Consider the following 19,077-nt stretch of genomic DNA (forward strand, 5'->3'; position numbering starts at 1 on the left):
TCATCAGATTTTTTTTTTTTCCATCATTTTTTTGTTGGGTGTTCAACTCATTTTTGTAACTTTTTTGTCATTTTTTGTCACATTTTTGTCATTTTTTAATCAAACTTTTGTCTTTTTTTTGTCACATTTTTGGTCACATTTTTGTTATTTTTCCGTATTTTTTAAATAAAATTTTTGTAACTTTTTTGTCATTTTTTTGTTCAATTTTTTGTTAATTTTTGGTCAAAATTTTATCACATTTTTTCACATTTTTGTTTTTTTTTTTCACATTTTTGTCATTTTTTTGGTCACTTTTATGTCAATTTCTTGCAACATTTTTGTCACATTTTTGCCACTTTTTCCTCAATTTTTCGTCACTTTTTTGTCAATGTTTTCTCACTTTTTTGTCCCATTTCCATCATTGTTTTCGTCTCAGTTTTGTTACTATTTTCACACCTTTTTTCCAGAAGCTTTTGGACTGGGGTAAAGCCAAACTGGAGAAAATGTGCTCGGTTCAGGTGGGAGTTAAGGGGTTAAATGTCTCAAATTGAGCATAATAATTTAAATCTGAAGTTGTTTTGACCCAGATCATTCCTCTTGTTCCGAGATGTTTCGATTCAACACATTTTGTCTGTATTTCAGGTTGATTTATTTGCCAATGGGGTAAGAAAATTGCACTTGCCCCATTGTTTTACTTCTTATTTAGAGCGAGATTTCCCTCAGAAACGTCCTCAGACAAGCAAAGCATTCTTGGTCCGATCAGGAAAAAAAAGCCTAACTGAGTGAAAACCGCTCAAAACCAGATCAATATTCTCATATCAAGTCATTTAACCCCTTAACTCCCACCTGAACCGAGCACATTTTCTCCAGTTTGGCTTTACCCCAGTCCAAAAGCTTCTGGAAAAAAAGGTGGGAAAATAGCGACAAAACTGAGACGAAAACAATGATGGAAATGTGACAAAAAAGTGAGAAAACATTGACAAAAAGTGACGAAAAATTGAGGAAAAAGTGGCAAAAATGTCACAAGAACTGGACAAAAAATTGACGAAAAAATGACATAAATGTGACAAAAAATGACAAAAAATTGACAAAAATTTGATAAAAAAATTGACAAAAAAAATGACAAAAATGTGACAAAAATGTGATAAAAAATTGACGACAAAATGACAAATGTGTCAAAATGTTGCAAAAAAACTAAACAAAAATGTGATAAAAAATTTGACAAAAAATGACAAAAATGTGACAAAAATGTGATAAAAAATTGACGAAAAAATGACAAATGTGTCAAAATGTTGCAAAAAACTAAACAAAAATGTGATAAAAAAATTTGACAAAAAATGTGATAAAAAAAGACACAAATTTGATACAAAATTGATAAAAATGTGACAAAATGTTACAAAAAAATGTCAAAAATGTGACAAAAATTAGTTGAACACCCAACAAAAAAAATGATGGAAAAAAATAATCAGATGACGTGAGGAAAAAGATCCTCTCGGTTCAGGCGGGAGTTAAGAGGTTAAACCCATGCTTCCTTTTGGATATTTCTCCTAAAAACACATCGGGACACTTTTACCGTCTTTACCGAAGCTCAGTCGTCATGATTTAAAAAGAAACCAAAAACCAAAACATGAGCCGACTGTGTGAACATAAACCTGTTGTAATTACAGAAGCCACCAGACGATGGCGCCAAACTCACACCAAAAATCCCATGAGCGTTTCTCAAAGAGTCCACCTCAGACACAGCGCCGTACGAGCAAAGCATTTCACAGCAAAGACATAAAGCACCTTTTTGGGCTGAACATGAAAAAGCGCACTACTTTGTGAATCACTTTTTACCTCTAAATATTCCACGTATTGGTTTATTTATTGGTATTTTTTTATAACAGTCCTAAAAAGCGACAAAAAGCAAAGCGGTGGGGTCTCGGTTCCCCCCACACCGGTTTGCATTTTGTTTTTGTTTTTTGCAGCAGCTCTTCTCGCGTCTCTTTTTTGGGTTTGGAACTCGTCTCGGCTGCAGCGCTGGTGTGTTTCGGAGTCGCCGTCGCGCTGTAGCCGGGAGGAGCTCGGAAAAGCGGGGCCGGTCGATGGTTTTGGCAGCTGCGGCGCGGCTTTGGGCTTCGGTCACGGTTTAGTCCTGGGTTGAGTTCCCGAATTAGCCCCCAGCAGTTTGTCCTTGGTTTAGTCCATGTCTTGTGTTTTGTCATAATTCCAGTCAAAAGTAATGTCTTTGCCGACTAAAACCAGGCTGTAACTCGAGCAAAAGCAGTTGATGAGGCTGAAGCTTTGAAAGAGCCTCGTATCATTTAATAATATCAAAGCAAATCAAAAACCGAAGAGAGTTATTGTTGCTAAACCCTGACTAGAACGACAGAAAAATGTCATCAACAGACTACGACGGAGAGTTAAAGGTGCATTATGGAACTTTGGCAACACTTTCTAACGGCTACACCTTATTTAGCCATAATAAATAATGAATTAAAACGTCATTCATCATAAACAATTAGCTAACTGTGACTAACACTTAACCCCCACCTGAACCCGAGCACATTTTCTCCAGTTTGGCTTTACCCAAATCTAAAAGCTTGTCGACATAGTGACAAAAACTAAGACGAAAAAACAAGGTTGAAAATAGAAAAACAAAACAGCAAGAAAAACATGACAAAAAAAACAACAACTATTAAAAAGTGACACAAATGTGTGAAGAAAACGCAACAATAAAAGCCAAAATGAGCCACAGAAAAAAGGGCAAAAAAGCCACAAAAAGCGATGGAGAAAATTTTTGTACGAGTTTTCGCAGATCTTAGCTTTCAAATGAAGAGTAACACTGGCCTTTTTGGGATTTGGGTAAAGCTGAACTGGAGAAAATGGTGGTGGTACTACGGTTATTGCCTAACACAAAACAAAGAGTTCTTCACATACTTCACTTATTCACTTATTTATATAATGTTAAGGTAGTTACTAAGTGTTAATCACACTTAACTAATCAATTGTTCATGTTGACTTAAGGGGAGACACTACAGGCAAAACTCTTTTTTTTTTTTCAGTTTTCAGGTTTTGGGCCAAATTGGTCTCTGAACATACAAGCTTTCACTTGGAAACAGAAAAAATGCCTAATCTTCACAATAACATGTTTAAATATTGCGCTGATTCAATGTTCCCCCATAGACTTATATGGGAGAATGCAATTTCAAGGGCCTTTTTCTCCAAACACATTTTTCTGACATTGTGGCGACACTATGTCCACGTCAGTCGGACCTAAAGACTTCAAATTTTCCAGCCTTGGACTGAACAATATTTGGAAGATTTTATCAGAGGGATTTTTTACTGTCTAATCCCTAAGCCCCATTTATTGAGTTTTGAAGGTCAAAAAATAAGGCGAAAATTTAATTTTTGCAAAATTTTCCACTAAAAAACAGCTTATTTTAAAACTAAACAAGAAATCCAAAATCTCCACTGAAAAAGTCTTGGCAACTCATTTATCAATAAAATGAAACAATAAATTTGAATGTAGCTCTATCCATGATTCAGATTTCATCACCGAAAATTTGGGGCATTTTTAGGCATAAAACAACTTGTTCTTATATGAAAAGATAAAATGACAGAAAACTTGCCATGTATTTTTTTTCTCACATTTATGCCAGTAATCTACAGCAAAAGTTTCAAATTGATATCTGTAAATTAAAATGTTTTCCCTATTCACCTGCAGTGTCTCGCCTTAAGTGTTAACTAAGGTGTAGTTATTATAAAGTGTTCCCGGAACTTTTTATACATGAAAAAAAGCTTGATATGAATGCGTATTTGACCTTTTAGTGACCCAGAACGATCTCCATGGTCAATCAGCTGAGAAAACCTACCAGAAACCCTAAAAAAACACCAACAATTGAACCCCTTACAAGGTGGATGGGTCGTCAACAACTGAAAACATCGGGATCGTTCGTAATCGCCGATGTTTTTGGTGGCTAATGCTAACGGCTATAGGAAAAACACATTGATGGACGCTGAAAAGCTGCCCGGTGTTTGCTAATTGATCCAGATATATATGACAGCTTCTTTTTTTTAATGGTATGGAGACCGGCGTGCAGGCAAATGTCCCATCCTGAACACCGTACCGCCCACCGGGTCACGAAAAGGTCAAGTCTTTTTCAAATAAAAAAGTTCCATAATACACCTTTAATTCAAATCCGTTTGTCAAAATCAAACACAATCAGCCCAGAGTTAGTCCCGTTTAGTCCAGGTGTAGTTCCTGTGTGGTCTGATTTTGGTCCCCTGTAGGGTCTGGTCCAGCGTGGGGCCGGTCCCGGTGTTACCTGGAGTAGGAGGAGGAGGAGCTGGGGAGGTTGGAGGAGAAGGTTTGTCTGAATCCGCAGGACGAGAGCGCGGGATACTGGCTCTGCCTGACATAAGACCACACAACTCAGTACGGCAGGTCGCGTTCACATGACATCACAGCATCCTGCACAGCTAAGGAGTCTATGGTGGTAACTATGGCGACCGTACACAAGGCGGAAGTTTCTGCTTAGCTTTCTGGTTAATATCTAGTTAACCTCTGAAAGTGAATAAGAGCAGGTCCATCCATTATGCCCAACAGAACATTTATTACACTGTATAAGCTTCATTTGTTCAAGATTACAGGAAATTAAAGGGATGTTTCAGGATTTTTGACATAGGGCCTCATTTCTTAGTTATATCCAGAGTGTTGCTGATTTCTGGAGATTTTTTATTTTGTAATTCATGCAGTTCTTATATTTGAAGAGTTTCGTGGCGCTAGGCTTGTGCTAGGCTAGTGCATTTCTATGGTATCAGCTAGCCTGCATTAAAAACAGTCTGACCCGCTCCACAGAGCACCTGAGGCAAATCACTTATAACACCAGACTCACCAGATAAATGTCTGTGTCGAATATAACTGACCTTGCATCGCATGAATGAGGGACTATTTTCTAACGGATCACTCCGCCGCAGCGTAGCTTATACAAACACGAAGCTGATGCTGCTTTCTTCTGCTTTTAAATGCAAAATGGTTCAAATTACTCTATCAACAGACATTTATATGGTTAGTCTGGTGTTATAAGTGATTTGCCTCAGGTGCTCTGTGGAGCAGGTCACACTGTTTTTAATGCAGGCTAGCTGATACCATAGAAATGCGCTAGCCTTGCATTAGCCTAGCGCCACGAAACTCTTCAAATATAAGAACTGCATGAATTACAACAAAAAAAATCTCCAGAAATCAGCAACACTCTGGATAACTAGGAAATGAGGCCCTATGTCAAGAATCCTGAAACATCCCTTTAAGGCACCCATGGGAGCGAGGAGATCGCAGACACAGAGAAAGTGGCTCAAACGGTGTCTGAAAAATGATTTTGACCCCCTCCCCACCCAGAAGAAGAAGAAGAGGACGGCACAGCAACAACAATGACAGTGAGACAAAGAGAAGAGATTTACCATTTTTGGTTTAACGCGTCTTTGCTTTCCTGGTTGTGAGTTCATGATTGGGAAGCAAAGAAGACAAATGTGGCTTCACCTAGGGCTGTGCAATTAAAATTTCGATTATTACACTAAACGATCACAAAATTAGCATAATCAAATGCTAATTTGATTGAAAAAAAAATATATATTTTTTTTCAATTTTTTCAAATTTTTTTTTTCAAATTTTTTTCTTTTTCATTTTTTGGTGGCAAAGCACACTTGCATTATTTCACGGCGCTGGGAATATTTTCCCTTCACATTTCCCGTGCCACGGCTCATGCTTTTGCCTGACATAAAAACAAACGGCGCTGTGTGATGATGTCATCAGGCCGCGCCGCTCAGTTTGCTTGCGCAGGTGTGCGGGCTGGCCAGCAGGCGGTAGGTGTGGAAGAGAGACCTCTCCTTAATCGAGGCAAACATGAAAACTTTTATGACTGCTCAGAAAACAAAAAATATTCAGCATTGTTTTTTTTTTAAATTTATAAATATATAAATAAAATAAAGAGCAACAAATAATCGAGATTTCAATTATGACAAAAATAATCGTGATCATTATTTTTTCAATAATCGAGCAGCCCTCGCTTCACCATGTTTAGTCTGTACCCTGGGAAGTGGACTCCAAGGGTCCAAAGGTTCGATAAATAGACCTTGGCTACTGAAAGGGACAGCTACCCCCACTCTACTGGGACCAAACGGCTAATTCTTTGTATAATCCAGTCAGTTGAAAGGAATATTCTTGTTGTGGCTTGTAGGTTTTGTCATGGCGATATTGACTGAGGAAACCAATAACTCCCATCTGTTTCCAAAAATGCCCTGTTTATCCCGACTTATTTACTTGCGTTTGCGCGCCGTCGACTTGTGCCAGCGCCTCCAAAATTCAATCTCCTCGCTCGTCCCGGGCCGACTCCTCAGCGATGCCAAATGTTTGGAGTAAGCGCCTCGATCCGCCAGAGAAACGCGCATCCGGACGCCAAGACATCCCCGTAATCTTTTAGCTTCTCGTTCTCATTGTTTCAAAAGAGAAAGAAAGAGGCGCAGAAAGTCCCCACTGGCGCGCCACATCTGGGGATCGTCAGGGCGAACAATGGTGGCACAAGTCGGACACAACTCGAAACAACTGCGTGACATTTTCGCTTGGAATAAACCCCCCCGCGCTTTAAAAAAACGAAACAAAAAAAAAACAAAGACGTATCGTACAAGAAGCCAGTACAACATAATCTGGCTTTAAGGAGATTAGGAGCAATAGTGAAGGAGAAAAATGAGACGTCTGTAGAGGGCGATTGAAATGTGTGAGTGCCCTTTTCGAGATCTGGATGGCATTTGAGGCTTCCTGTCGGGGATTTACCCACTGTAGGCTGAATTAAGCAGCGCAATATCAAGCTAAATGGTGTCTGAATAAAAACGGAAATAACTGGTGAATATTTGAGGACGGGGTTCTTCAGAAACCGAGCCCGAGAACCCTTGGAGTTTCATGTGACATTTCTGTTAAACCCGCCTTAACCAAGCACATTTTAGTCGAAAAGATTCTTGGAAAAAAAAAAGCATCAGAAAAGCGACAAAAAGGGTGGCAAAAAAGTGACGAAAATGTGTCAAAACAAGCGACAAAAACATGACAAAAAAAGTGAGTCTGTGAGCTCCGGTCGAGAAGCTTTTGGATTTGGGTAAAACGGAGCTGGAGAAGATGTGCTTGGTTATGGAGGGGGTTAAAAAGGTACGAACGTCTGAACATCCAGGTGTAGAAATAATCAAGGGGTTTGATGTTTTAGGACTAAACATAAATAACACTTGAATGTGGACAGGCTCAGGCACTAACAGCATAAACTTTCCTTTATGTTTGTAGTTTTGTAAAATAAAATGTGACAAAACATCACAAATTATGAAGGATCCAGACCCACAACCCATCGACCACATACTTTTCACTTTTACTTAATTTACTTATTTGCATGACTAATTTTCACTTATACTTGAGTACTGTTATTTTAAAGTATTTATTTCGATAAATATTTGGTCTACTGTACCCACCGCTGATCATAAATTGTACTCCAATTTACAATACAATATTGTACAGATTCTTTTGAAGCTGGAGCTTCATTTTAAAGCAGTACTAAGTAACGTGTTTACCTTAATAAATCCTTTCCGTAGTCCCTGTGGGTGTAAAACAAGTGTTTATGGGATGATTGGAGGGTCTTTCATCTCCCCCTGGTGTCTCTGGCCAGAAAACCATGTTTGCAACTTGACTGGCACCGGTCCGGAGAAAGCAATACACACTAATGGAATCACGAAGAAGAAGCTAACAGGCTAACGGGCAAAGCTAACTGCGGGCTAACGTCACTTTAAACAGTATTTACAGCCAAGTTTGAGTGAAAAAAAATATTTCAATTGTATAATTGGATGCTCAATATCCCTCTCCCCCTTCGCCTTCTCTGTCAGCCTAGTATTTACTCTCCAAGACAATTAATAAGTTAAAAAATCGTAACTTGCTACTACACCTGCAGTTGCGCTTATGGCCTCTAGGGGGAAGAGTTACTTAGTACTGCTTTAAAGTGGCTCACGGTTTCTATGTGGATCAAACAGAACTGGCAGAACTTAACACACCGAGTGCCAAAAATGGAAAAACTCTTTTTGTGTTTTTTTTTAATTGCGAAACTAGACACTCTAATACACCTGAAGTGTGATTTTGGCAGCTCTGTGATGAACAGAAGTGAAATAAATGACGATCAAAAACTTGTGAAAAGTCACATCTGGACATTTTATATATATTTTCTTTTCTTTCTTTTTTTAGCATGAAAAGGGGGTGTGGTGTAGTGCAACAAAGCTGTAAAGCCGACACTTCTCTCACAGTTGGGATTTTAACGTTTCTCTGACTTTTTAAATGGTCAAAATCGGTCCAAGGACGGCTGAGAAGCATCCTGTTAAAGTCTTCAATCCGAGAACAAGGCTGTTTCTCGGATGTTGTTTCAAAACGTGTCAACAATGTTGAAACGGAAATATTTAGGCATTTGCCTCTTCACATAACATTAGTGTGAGAGGAGAGAGGAGAGAGGAGGAAAGAGGAGGAAAGAGGAGGGAATCAGAAAGGAGAGTGTTTCATTAAACATGCAATATCTCCTTTTCTATCAAAATTAGCCTCTGTTTAGCTTCGATTCTCAGGAACCGAGGCACGGAGAATTAAACTGTTTTCATTCACGGAGAGCTTAGAGTCTCACCTTTCAAACGAGCCATAGCATGTGTCCACAGATATAACATAGAATACACTGTGGTGCTACAAATATCATGAAAAATGATCTGGATTGTTGGCACTCAACGGGGATTTCCCAAAACAGCGCGGCCTCAGTGTGTTAAAAAAGTCCATTTCAAACACCGTGGACGACTGAGAGCCTACACAGACACGCTCGTGAATCGTCAGATCTCAGATTAGCGTCTCCTGACAAGACATTTGTCTTTTGCCTTCGCCTCGTGCCTCCGGGGCGAGGTCGAGTTTCTCCAGAGCGTCCCCAAACACAAGAGTTGAAGGAGGGGATCTCCATGGTAACAAACAGGGGTCAAAGGTAAGGCAAAGGTAAAAGCGCTTTGTCATTTTTACGTGGGATAATTACGCTGTCTTCCTGTTTGTCCCGGGGAGGTCGGATTTTCCTAGTTCTGACCTGTACATTTACGAATAACGGTTAAGTATCAGTGTATCAATGTTGAAGGCATAGAAATCGCAGAAACCTTTACCAATGTGCACTTATGCTAGCTGTTCCATCCCCATACAAATGAATGGAGCCAGCACAGTGAGGCATGACTTGTCTGTTACATGGCATCATTTCAGTAGTTTCTATCATTAACATATTTTAAGATGACGTTTAGTCGCCAACCTCACAAAAAGCAGATGGCTACTTTTACACGAAACCACTTTTATACCCTAACTCTTACCTAAAATCTCGAAGGGCTGTATATTCATTAAGTATTTCTAACTAAGCTTTGACCTCACCTAAATGTGGTCGATGGAAAACGCTGGATCGTTCATAATGTGTGACTTCTGATGGCTAAATGCTAACGGCTATGGGGAAAATACATGTGCATTGGACAGGCTAATGAACGCTAAAAACAGACTAGCCAACTGTTTGCATACGTTAGCACTAAACGTCGCTTCTCCTTTATACAAATAGCACCTTTGGAATTGTCCATATATGGTCATGTTTGAAGCAGTCAGAGGAGGAAAACAAAGAAAAGAAAAAAATGAATTCCTCCCATTTCGCCATTACTTTAACAAATGCTGAATTATGAATATATGCCTCTACTAAATGAAAATAAACTGATTAAGTGGTGTAACAGCCCATAAATACTTAAAAAACAGACAATGCTAACCAAGAATCTACATTAGCTTTATGCCACATATGCTAACGTTAGCCACAAGTTCAATTTTTTTTGCTTCAAAAAACAATTTACTGTGGAAAAACATCCATATGGACCGGATTTTGGCTTGACTTTATTGGTGTGTGATGACCATGAGAGGTTTTCTTCCCCTTCCCGAGGCTATGTTGCTGTCTGTATCTAAATCCATGGATGAAGGTTCTATTTCTATTTAGATGTAACATATGCAGACCCTCTATACACTGAACGATCACACATAACATTGCTAAGTTATTGCAAAAAAAAAGAGAAAGAGAACATTTTGGTGATAAATCACGTCATTGTTTTGTTGTCAGAGTTGTGGGAACAGGTTGTCGTAGAAACACTGACAACAGCTGTTTCACTGTTTCCTCTCTGTCCCGTCCCTGTTTCTCTTTCTCTCAACTCAGGACAGCGGAAAAAAAGTGCTGATTCGTTTAATTAAAGAAAGAGCACAGGAATACGTGACCAAATCTGCACTTTGTTCAGTCCTTTGTTTGCTGGAAGTATTTTCATTATTGACTTTATTATTTTGGAAGGCCCCTCAAATCATAGGGCCTGTCAGAGATCCTGTAAGGGACTCGAAGTGACACATATTTGAAGATAACGGAGCAGTTACTGATTGGCCGTCTCTGTGTTATGGTGTTTTAGGTTTTTATCTCAAATCTAATGTGATTTAAATAAATAAATGGTCATGGTGTGTCTGTGGTATATACTCACCAGCCCATGGAGGGAGTGATCTGCCCGACTCCGCCCGGGGGGAGTTGGTAGTACCCGGAGAGGTCCTGAGGCTGTCTGTGTACACCTGGGGGAGACAATGAACAATAACATGGACATTAGCAACAATTTTAAACCACAAAGTACACCGTAACAGCTTTCAGTTTGGAGGCTTCTTTCAAACACCCGGCCTCGTCCCTGCTGCCCGTCTAAAGATTACAACGTGAACCCGAGCAATAATTAGACAGCAGTGCATGTAAATGAGCGGTAGTTTGACGTGAATTAGGTCGTATTGGTCACAGAGGGACACAGCCCTGGGACACGGAGCAGAGGGAAGGTGTTATTAAAGACACTTAAGGGCTATAGGTCAAACTCTGTTCCCATCAGAGAGATTTTCCACCAAGGAACACAGTACGGGATAATGCTCCACTTGGTTGTACCTCTGTTTCCATAACAAAGAACACGTGCAGCAGAGGAAACATAACACACACACGCCTCACCACTGCACTACACAGTGACCTCTGTGATAGTTAAAAGAAAAGCCAAGGACGGCGAGGTGAACACTGTGGACAAACACTGCCTTTTGATGGAGTTTGTGAAATCCTTCAGGGGTGTGGAGACAAAAACGAGAGGAAAGAAGCTCTAAAACACAACTGAGAAGCTATCAAGCTAACGTGGCATCTTCTGGAAGCCCATAAATGGTCACGTTCGAAGGAGAAAACAAAGAACTAATCTTTCACTTATTGTGACTACTACTTTAACCAATGCTGAAATATGGGTGTATTTGCTGCCAAGTAAAGGAACAAAAAGTTTTAACGGATTTGTACATATAACAGGGATATAACCATAGTGCTAATGTTAGCGTCATGCTAACTGCTAGGTCAGAGTGTCGCTTTTTCACTCTGCTGTGAAAAAAACATTCATAATGATCCACATTTGCCTTTATCTGAGTGTGCCAAGTTCTATACCAGGGGTTCCCAAACTTTTTTCATTCATTTATTTATTTATTTGGACATAGCAATTGGACGAACCAGACGCATTGTGTAAAGGGTTATAGTACATGTGCTAATTTTCAACACCTGTCCATAGGGGGCTTTTAGGTTACAAAGATAAAACCCCAAAACAACTCAGGACCCCATAGTATAAAGTTATTGCCTCTTACGCTACTTTAGGGAAGAAAAACATTTTAAAATCAAGTTGATGTGTATTTAATCAGTTTTATTTTGGATATTTGAATGGATTTCACAAATGATATGCAATTTACACTCCAAAAACAGTAGCCTTTTTCCAATTTCATCCTGAAATCATCTGGGGACCCCGACCTATAGCCTCGCGACCCCCCAAGGGGTCCTGACCCCCACTTTGGGAACTACTGTACTATGCTTAAGGTCCACCAGAACACACCTATAAAGAGTAAAAAAAATATAGATATTTTTCAGAACATACTGACTTAGGCCTTCCCCCCCAGTATGATGCATCGCCGTCGGTTTGGGATGCAGTGTAATAAATTCACTGTTACCATAGAAATCTGACATGTTTGTGGATACTAGCAAAACATTTGCCATATACTGACATTAGTTAAAAAAAAGTATGAAAATTGATAAAAGCCGTGGAACAACTTCGTTAGCCAATCAGCTTATATGAACAATAAGTCCAGTACTTTACCTTTTAAAATCTCCATTAGTTTATTATTGCTGCAAATCCCATGATACTTAGTGATAAGACATAATGATCTTGAACTCCACTTTGACACGTGGACACATTTCTGATTCATAAGGGAATAACTATTACTTTTTAACTAGTATTTGGGTGGTTATAAAGGGTTATAAATACAAAGTTCACACACTACAAAAACAAGTAACCCGTACTGCTCACTGAAGCCCTCTTCCAGAAATTGCTGAATGTCTCTGCTCGCGCTTCACCATTTTTCCCGCCACTGTTCTGCCTAATATAAAAAAGACACCCGCGGGAATCCAAAGCTGCACTCCAGGCGCCAAACCAAACCGATACAATACGATGACACAAACAATTGAACGTTCTAAACACGACAATAACTCAGATGTGGCGGGTCGACCGCTGTCGCCAAGCGGATCATTCCCAAAGCGCCAGACAATTCAATTTAAACATAGAAGGCTAAAGATGAAACTCATTAACATAACTCCTTACCCCCAAAAATGAAATGTTGACGTTAAATACATGTTTTTGGCTTTGATCCCCTGTGTAATACGGGTCTGGAGATTAATCACGCTTCACAATCAACGCAAGAGCCACAATTACACGACGTCACTAAGCCCGGACGAAGCACAATAACAGAAGCTTTACAATTTCTTTTCTTTTTTTTTTTACAATTTCCATACACAAAATTGTCCACAGAGTCGGACGTGTCGCCTCCGTGCCCTCGTCTTCCCCAAATCTCTCTTCAAAGGAAGTCATTTGTCAGCGGCGGCACGTAGCAGTTAGCAGCTAGCAGTTAGCGCGACCCTGAGCTGAGCCGTGTTTTTGCAGCAGGAATGCGCGCTGGATGACTGTAATTTGGATGCGTCCCGGGGCATGTTTCGAGCTCCGGGGGGGGGGGGGTGAGAAGAGGGTGTGTGGGGGTTGGGGGGCGTGAGGGGTCGTAAATCTAATGGACAGGAATGCGGTTGAGTCAGAGGACCGTCCCGTCGCCGGTTTACGTGGGCCCCGTCTGCTCCCGCCGCGCCTGTGTGTCCCAAACAGAAAACTGGGGCCGTGGACTGACGGAGCTGCAGGACCGGCCCGCGCACTCTAAACGACCCCCAGAGAACTGTTTCAGCGCTCAAATTGTCGTCGCCAAAACACATGTGGTCTTTCTCATTTTCATCGGCTTCTCTATAACGATCCGTGCACTTAAGTTATGCTTGTTCCCCAGTTTTCATAGACATTATTGTAAAAACAAAATACAGGTGTCCAAAAATATGTTTCAATGTCTGGCAGTGGCTTATAGCAAATACTAATTTTTCGGTAAAGGACTTGACTATGAAAGAACGGAGTGTCTTGCCACTGAAACTACCGTAAATTCTCTAATATTCCATTAGCGGCCGGGTCTCTAACAGAGGCCGGGTCTCTAACAGAGGCCGGGTCTCTAACAGAGGCCGGGTCTCTGACAGAGGCCGGGTTCGTGGATGGCGGAGGCAAATTAAAGCCGGTCTCTAAAACAGGCCGGGGCTTTTATTAGAAACTATAGCGGTAGAAATATTCCTCATGTTAGGAATTTGTCTCATACTGGTGTAAATGAAAACTCACGTGCAGGAAGTAAACAAACAGGAACCCGGGGCGAGGGGGAGGCTGCGAAGGAGCTGATCCGAGCGTAACTTTGACACAGATTTAGCCACTTTTCAAACCTCCTGTGACTATTTGTGGAAACAGGGCAAACAACAAATGTTGTGTGACCCTCCAGGGTTTTAATAAAGTCTACATCACGTCTTCAAAGCACGTCCAGCTGCTCCGTGTGCAGGTCAGTCCCACGCCTCAAAATAACTCCTCCCATCAGCGCGAGCGTCTCGTCTTCTCTCGGGTCAGTCTCATGATCGATCACAAACACAAACCCTCCGTCTAAACTCGTCTTTACACAAGATAACAACAAATAATTCGGTCCGCGGTAAAAACGAAACAGAAACCTGCAGTGACATTGATGTCAAAGCTCCGCTAACAGCAACAAAACACTTCGTGGCGTCAATGTTCCAGCCGCTGGGAGAGGGTTTGAAATGTTAATAAATGAACCTAATATTTTAGGTGCAAATGGACACAAATGTCGTTTTTCTTCGTTTTCCTGGTCGTCCGCTTTGCTGAAATAGAAATAAAGGCCTGTCTCTAATTGTGGCCTGGTTCCAATAAAGGCCTGGTCCTAGATGCCCTCGAGTAAATAAAGGCCCCGGCCTATATTAGAGCCGGTAATCCCAATGGAACAGACGTCTGCCTTCACATCACAGCTGAAGAGATACAATGGTGTTGACCATCTGTAAATGAAGTCAAATATGAAGCACAACTAATGAAGAGCCTAGAAACAAACCACGGCTGAATTACGCATTACTTAACTATTCAAAATAAGCATACAAGGTAACGACAACTTCCCCTTTAGATAATCTTATGTAGATGGCATCAGTTCACATGAGATAACACTATTGGCCTCTTTTCAGCATTAACCACATTAAACAAAGGGGACTTCCTCTGCCTAAGCCGTCATTATATCTGCAGCAGAGGATTCCCCTTTACACGCTCAAAGTCTGGTCTGGTGCTCTGCCAATTTCCCATAATAAGCAAAAAATATTAGTCTTGTATATTAGACTCCGCAGCTAAAGGGCGAACGTCCACAGCACTTAGGTCAGGGGTAGGCAACAAATCTGGCCCTCCAGCAGAGAACCTCTGGCCCTCAAGATGATTTTGAGAAACATTATTATGCAAATAAGAGATCAAATTCCTTTTAGAGTACTCTAAAAATGCAAGAAATAGTGTCAGTATTCAAAAAATGCCCTGGCAGAATATCCCACTTGGTCCTGCAGTAAAACAGTGAATCTCAACTGGTGGGTCGGGGCCCAAAAGTGGGTCGCAGAACCTTTTTCAGTGGCTCGCGAGTCTATAGGAAACTTTTTGTCAACATGTTCCATCTGAAACTGCGTGGAATTTCAGATTTAAAGGCACATCTACTGCTTGTTCAAAACTTGTGTGGGAAAACACAATATTATGTATAATAGATGACAAATTAAGGTTTTATTTGGGTTATTTGGGCCTGCCTTCCAAGGGTAATGTTGGGTCCTGACTTGGGAACCACTGATGTAAAACTTTGGCATTTGCAGAAAAAAGTTCTTTCATTCAGACTAGGGCTGCTCGATTATTGAAAAAATAATAATCACGATTATTTTTGTCATAATTGAAATCACGATTATTCAAACGATTATGTTTTTGCCTTTAAAAAAATCCATCAAAAAAGTGACAAAAATCCATCAAAAAAGACAAAAATCCATCAAAAAAAGACAAAAATCCAGCAAAAATAGTGACAAAAATCCATCAAAAAAGACAAAAATCCATCAAAAAAAGACAAAAATCCAGCAAAAAAGTGACAAAAATCCATCAAAAAAATGACAAAAATCCAGCAAAAAAAGACAAAAATCCATCAAAAAAGTGACAAAAATCCATCAAAAAAAGACAAAAATCCAGAAAAAAAGTGACAAAAATCCATCAAAAAAAGACAAAAATCCATCAAAAAAAGACAAAAATCCAGCAGAAAAAAGACAAAAATCCATCCAAAAAGTGACAAAAATCCCCAAATTATAAATTAGAAGAAAAAAATGTGAATTTTTTTTTTAAAAAAAAGAAAATTTTGAAAAAAAAAAAAAAAAAAAAAAAAAATTGTAATCGATTTTTTGCGATTATGCTAATGTTGTAATCGTGTAATCTGTGCAATTAATCGAAATCGTAATCGAATTTCGATTAATTGCACAGCCCTAATTCAGACTACAATGTTGAGGTTCGGCCCTTGGTGTTTTGGCGATGATGAAAATCGGCCTCAACGCAAACTTGACTTAGGAGCTTCTGCCCCGCCAAAGATCAAAAGTATTACAGAGAATTCCTGCTACCTTTGCAGTGCTTCTGTTTAGCCTTTGGAGTAGAGTCAGAACTCTGGTAGAATTGTGTCCTTTTTGTTTACGCATATTAAGTAGCCATGTGCTTCTGGTGTGCACAGAGAGTCAGGCCTTCAAAATAAGTTATAAGTTATGTTTCTGTATCTGCTGGGCTGGTTTGTAAAAGGACTTAAAATGCTGGAATATAATGAAGACTTTTAGGTTTAGGCCTGATTCTACTCGAGCAATGAAGGTAATGAATTTATTTTGTCCATAAATTGGAAATATATCCAGTGTTGGTGAGGTACAGTTGGTGAGGAAGAAATTCCTCACCAACTGAAAAAAAAATAAAAAGATACCAACTCATTACAATTCAGCTCAATGTAAAGTCCCCACTTACAGTAAATATGAAGAGTCCTTCTGATTCGACTGTGCATCGCCCGAGTCTTGTTTTGATTCGACGGTTTGTGCAGAAATTTGGGGGGGGAAATCGAAACGGGAAATGATCGCCGATTTGGGGACACTTTTAATTGGAATGTCCCTTGGTTTCAAAACAAAAACAATAGCCATGTTTCTCATAATGCACTTCAAAGGGGACTGGCATTTAAATCCGGAGTCTCGTAATGTGTTAGAACGAAAGTCTGCGACCGCAATAAGTGAGAGTGTGAATGTGTGCTGAGAGGAAACCGGTGCGGTGCGTTCAGAGGCCAGAGGGGATTTGAGTGTTCTGCAGAAGTGATGTGTTTACCGTGGCAGGTGCAGGTTTTATATGAATATAAATGGTAGATAAATGGTTAAAGTGGTTTGGTGCGTGTTCTATTATTGTCAATGGTTACAAATAATGAAGCTTTGGTTTGAAACCTCATGCACATAAAGAAAACTGCAGAAACTATGCATCAGACGTGTTTTATTCATGTGGAATGAATAAATAAACACGGTGTTGATTTGAAAAGCAAACGAATACGTATATTTTTCAAAGTTGTATTGCGCGAGTCCACAGATGTCCCTCTGGGCTCCGGTATTTGTTGTTGTAGAAGTAAAAACACAGTGACATCATCGGATCAAAGCGTGGAGTGATGGACAGTGAGGTGTTTACTGTACTAATGCTACTGCCACTACTGTCACTACAACCACAGGTACGTTTATTTGTAGAGCCATATTCGTACGAAAGGCAATTCAAGCGGGTTACAGAAAAAGGAAGTGTTATTTAAAAAGCAAATAAATCAATAAGCACAATTAACCCCTTAACTCCCACCTGAACCGAGCACAAAGCTTCCGGAAAAAAGGTGTGAAAATAGCGACAGAACTGAGCCGAAAATGAAGCTGTGACAGAAAAGTGAGAAAACTTTGACAAAAAAAATTGACGAAAAATTGACGAAAAAATGACAAAAATGTGACTAAAAATGCTAAAAATGCTAAAAATTTGACAAAAAATGACAAAAACGTCACAAAAAAATGTAGAAAAAAAATAAATTACGAAAAATGACAAAAAATGATGAAGTGCCAAAAATGTCACAAAAATGTCACAAAAAATTGACAAAAAAATGTCACCAAAAAATGACAAAATGTGACAAAAAAATGACAAATGTCACAAAAACGTCATAAAAATGCAAAAAAAAACAAAAACGAAAAAATGACAAAAAATGATGAAGTGCCAAAAATGTCACAAAAATGTCACTAAAATGTCACAAAAATGTCACAAAAAATTGACAAAAAAACATCACCAAAAAATGACAAAATGTGATAAAAATGTGATAAAAAAATGACCAAAAAATGACAACAAGGTGATAAAAATTTGACGAAAAATGACGAAAAAATGACAAAAATTTGACAAAAAGTGACAAAACATTGCCGGAAAAATGACAAAAAAGTTACAAAAATTAGTTGATTACCCCCCCCAAAAAATGATGGAAAAAAAATCTGATGACGTGAGGAAAAAGATCCATTTAGATGAGTTTTGTAGATCTTAGCTTTCAAATGAGGCGTTACACTGGCCTACAGGATTTGGGTAAAGCTGAACTGGAGAAAATGCTCTCAGTTCAGGCGGGAGTTAAGAGGTTGATCACATCTGACAACTTCTTCAGGAGGCTGGATTCGAACACCCAACCTTCCGCTCATGAGACGACCTCCTCTACCATCATGTCGCCCCATTGAAACAAACAGAGCTGTTCAAAATCTACTCTCTGAGCGACACAAGCCTGAGCACTGGACTAATGTGATGATTTTTCTGGATGTTCTGCAGTTTCCTGACAGCTTAGAGAGGCCAGAGAGCAGGCCGTTACAGTCTAACCTGCTGGAGAAAACACAGATTTATTTCAATGCGACAATGAATATTAATGAGCGGCAACTGATGCTGTGCCGGATTTAGCTCAAGGCTCATTTCCATCCACATCCCCGTGAGGTAAAAACATGCCACCACAGTCTTTCATTGTCATCCTCCTCCTGCTACTAGTACAATACACTGAAACTACTGCTGGAAGAGGTCTTTGACACACATTTATGACGGTGTTGCAGCATGTTTAACACGTGCTCGACGCTAAATAAAGTAGAAAATCAAGACAAACTGAGCCAACAAATAACAAGTCGAAACTAAGAATCAAATGTGGAATCAGAGCAAGCAGGTCTGAACCCGGTCTGAAGTAGGCCTTTGCGAGGTCTAAGCCCGTGACAAGACCTTTCCTGCATACGTGTGTACATGTACTCGTCTGTGTACTTTGTGGATGTGTGACGTGTTCTTTCGAGTGACTCAGGACTTAATGACGGAGTCACCCACCTGCTCCAAACAATGGCCCCTAGAACATGAGCGAGAGAGAGAGCGAGAGAGCGAGAGAGCGAGAGAGCGAGAGAGCGAGAGAGCGAGAGAGCGAGAGAGCGAGAGAGCGAGAGAGCGAGAGAGCGAGAGAGCGAGAGAGCGAGAGAGAGAGAGAGAGAGAGAGAGAGAGAGAGAGAGAGAGAGAGAGAGAGA

The 19,077-nt window shown here is 40.0% G+C and overlaps 1 protein-coding gene across 6 annotated transcripts in view; it reads right to left on the bottom strand.

Moving 5' to 3' along the window:
* tcf7 (transcription factor 7) overlaps window positions 1-19,077 on the bottom strand; it is a 124,132-nt gene that overhangs the window by 20,105 nt on the left and 84,950 nt on the right. For all 6 annotated transcript variants that reach the window (XM_079566351.1, XM_079566349.1, XM_079566350.1 and 3 more), the window contains exons 5-6: window positions 10,537-10,621; window positions 4,287-4,373 (exon numbers count right to left, since the gene is read on the bottom strand). In XM_079566351.1, the coding sequence (XP_079422477.1) occupies window positions 4,287-4,373; window positions 10,537-10,621 (172 nt within the window). The remainder of the gene's footprint in view (window positions 1-4,286; window positions 4,374-10,536; window positions 10,622-19,077) is intronic.

This window comes from Gobius niger (assembly GCF_951799975.1).
Source record: "Gobius niger genome assembly, chromosome: 11".
Taxonomy (NCBI): domain Eukaryota; kingdom Metazoa; phylum Chordata; class Actinopteri; order Gobiiformes; family Gobiidae; genus Gobius; species Gobius niger.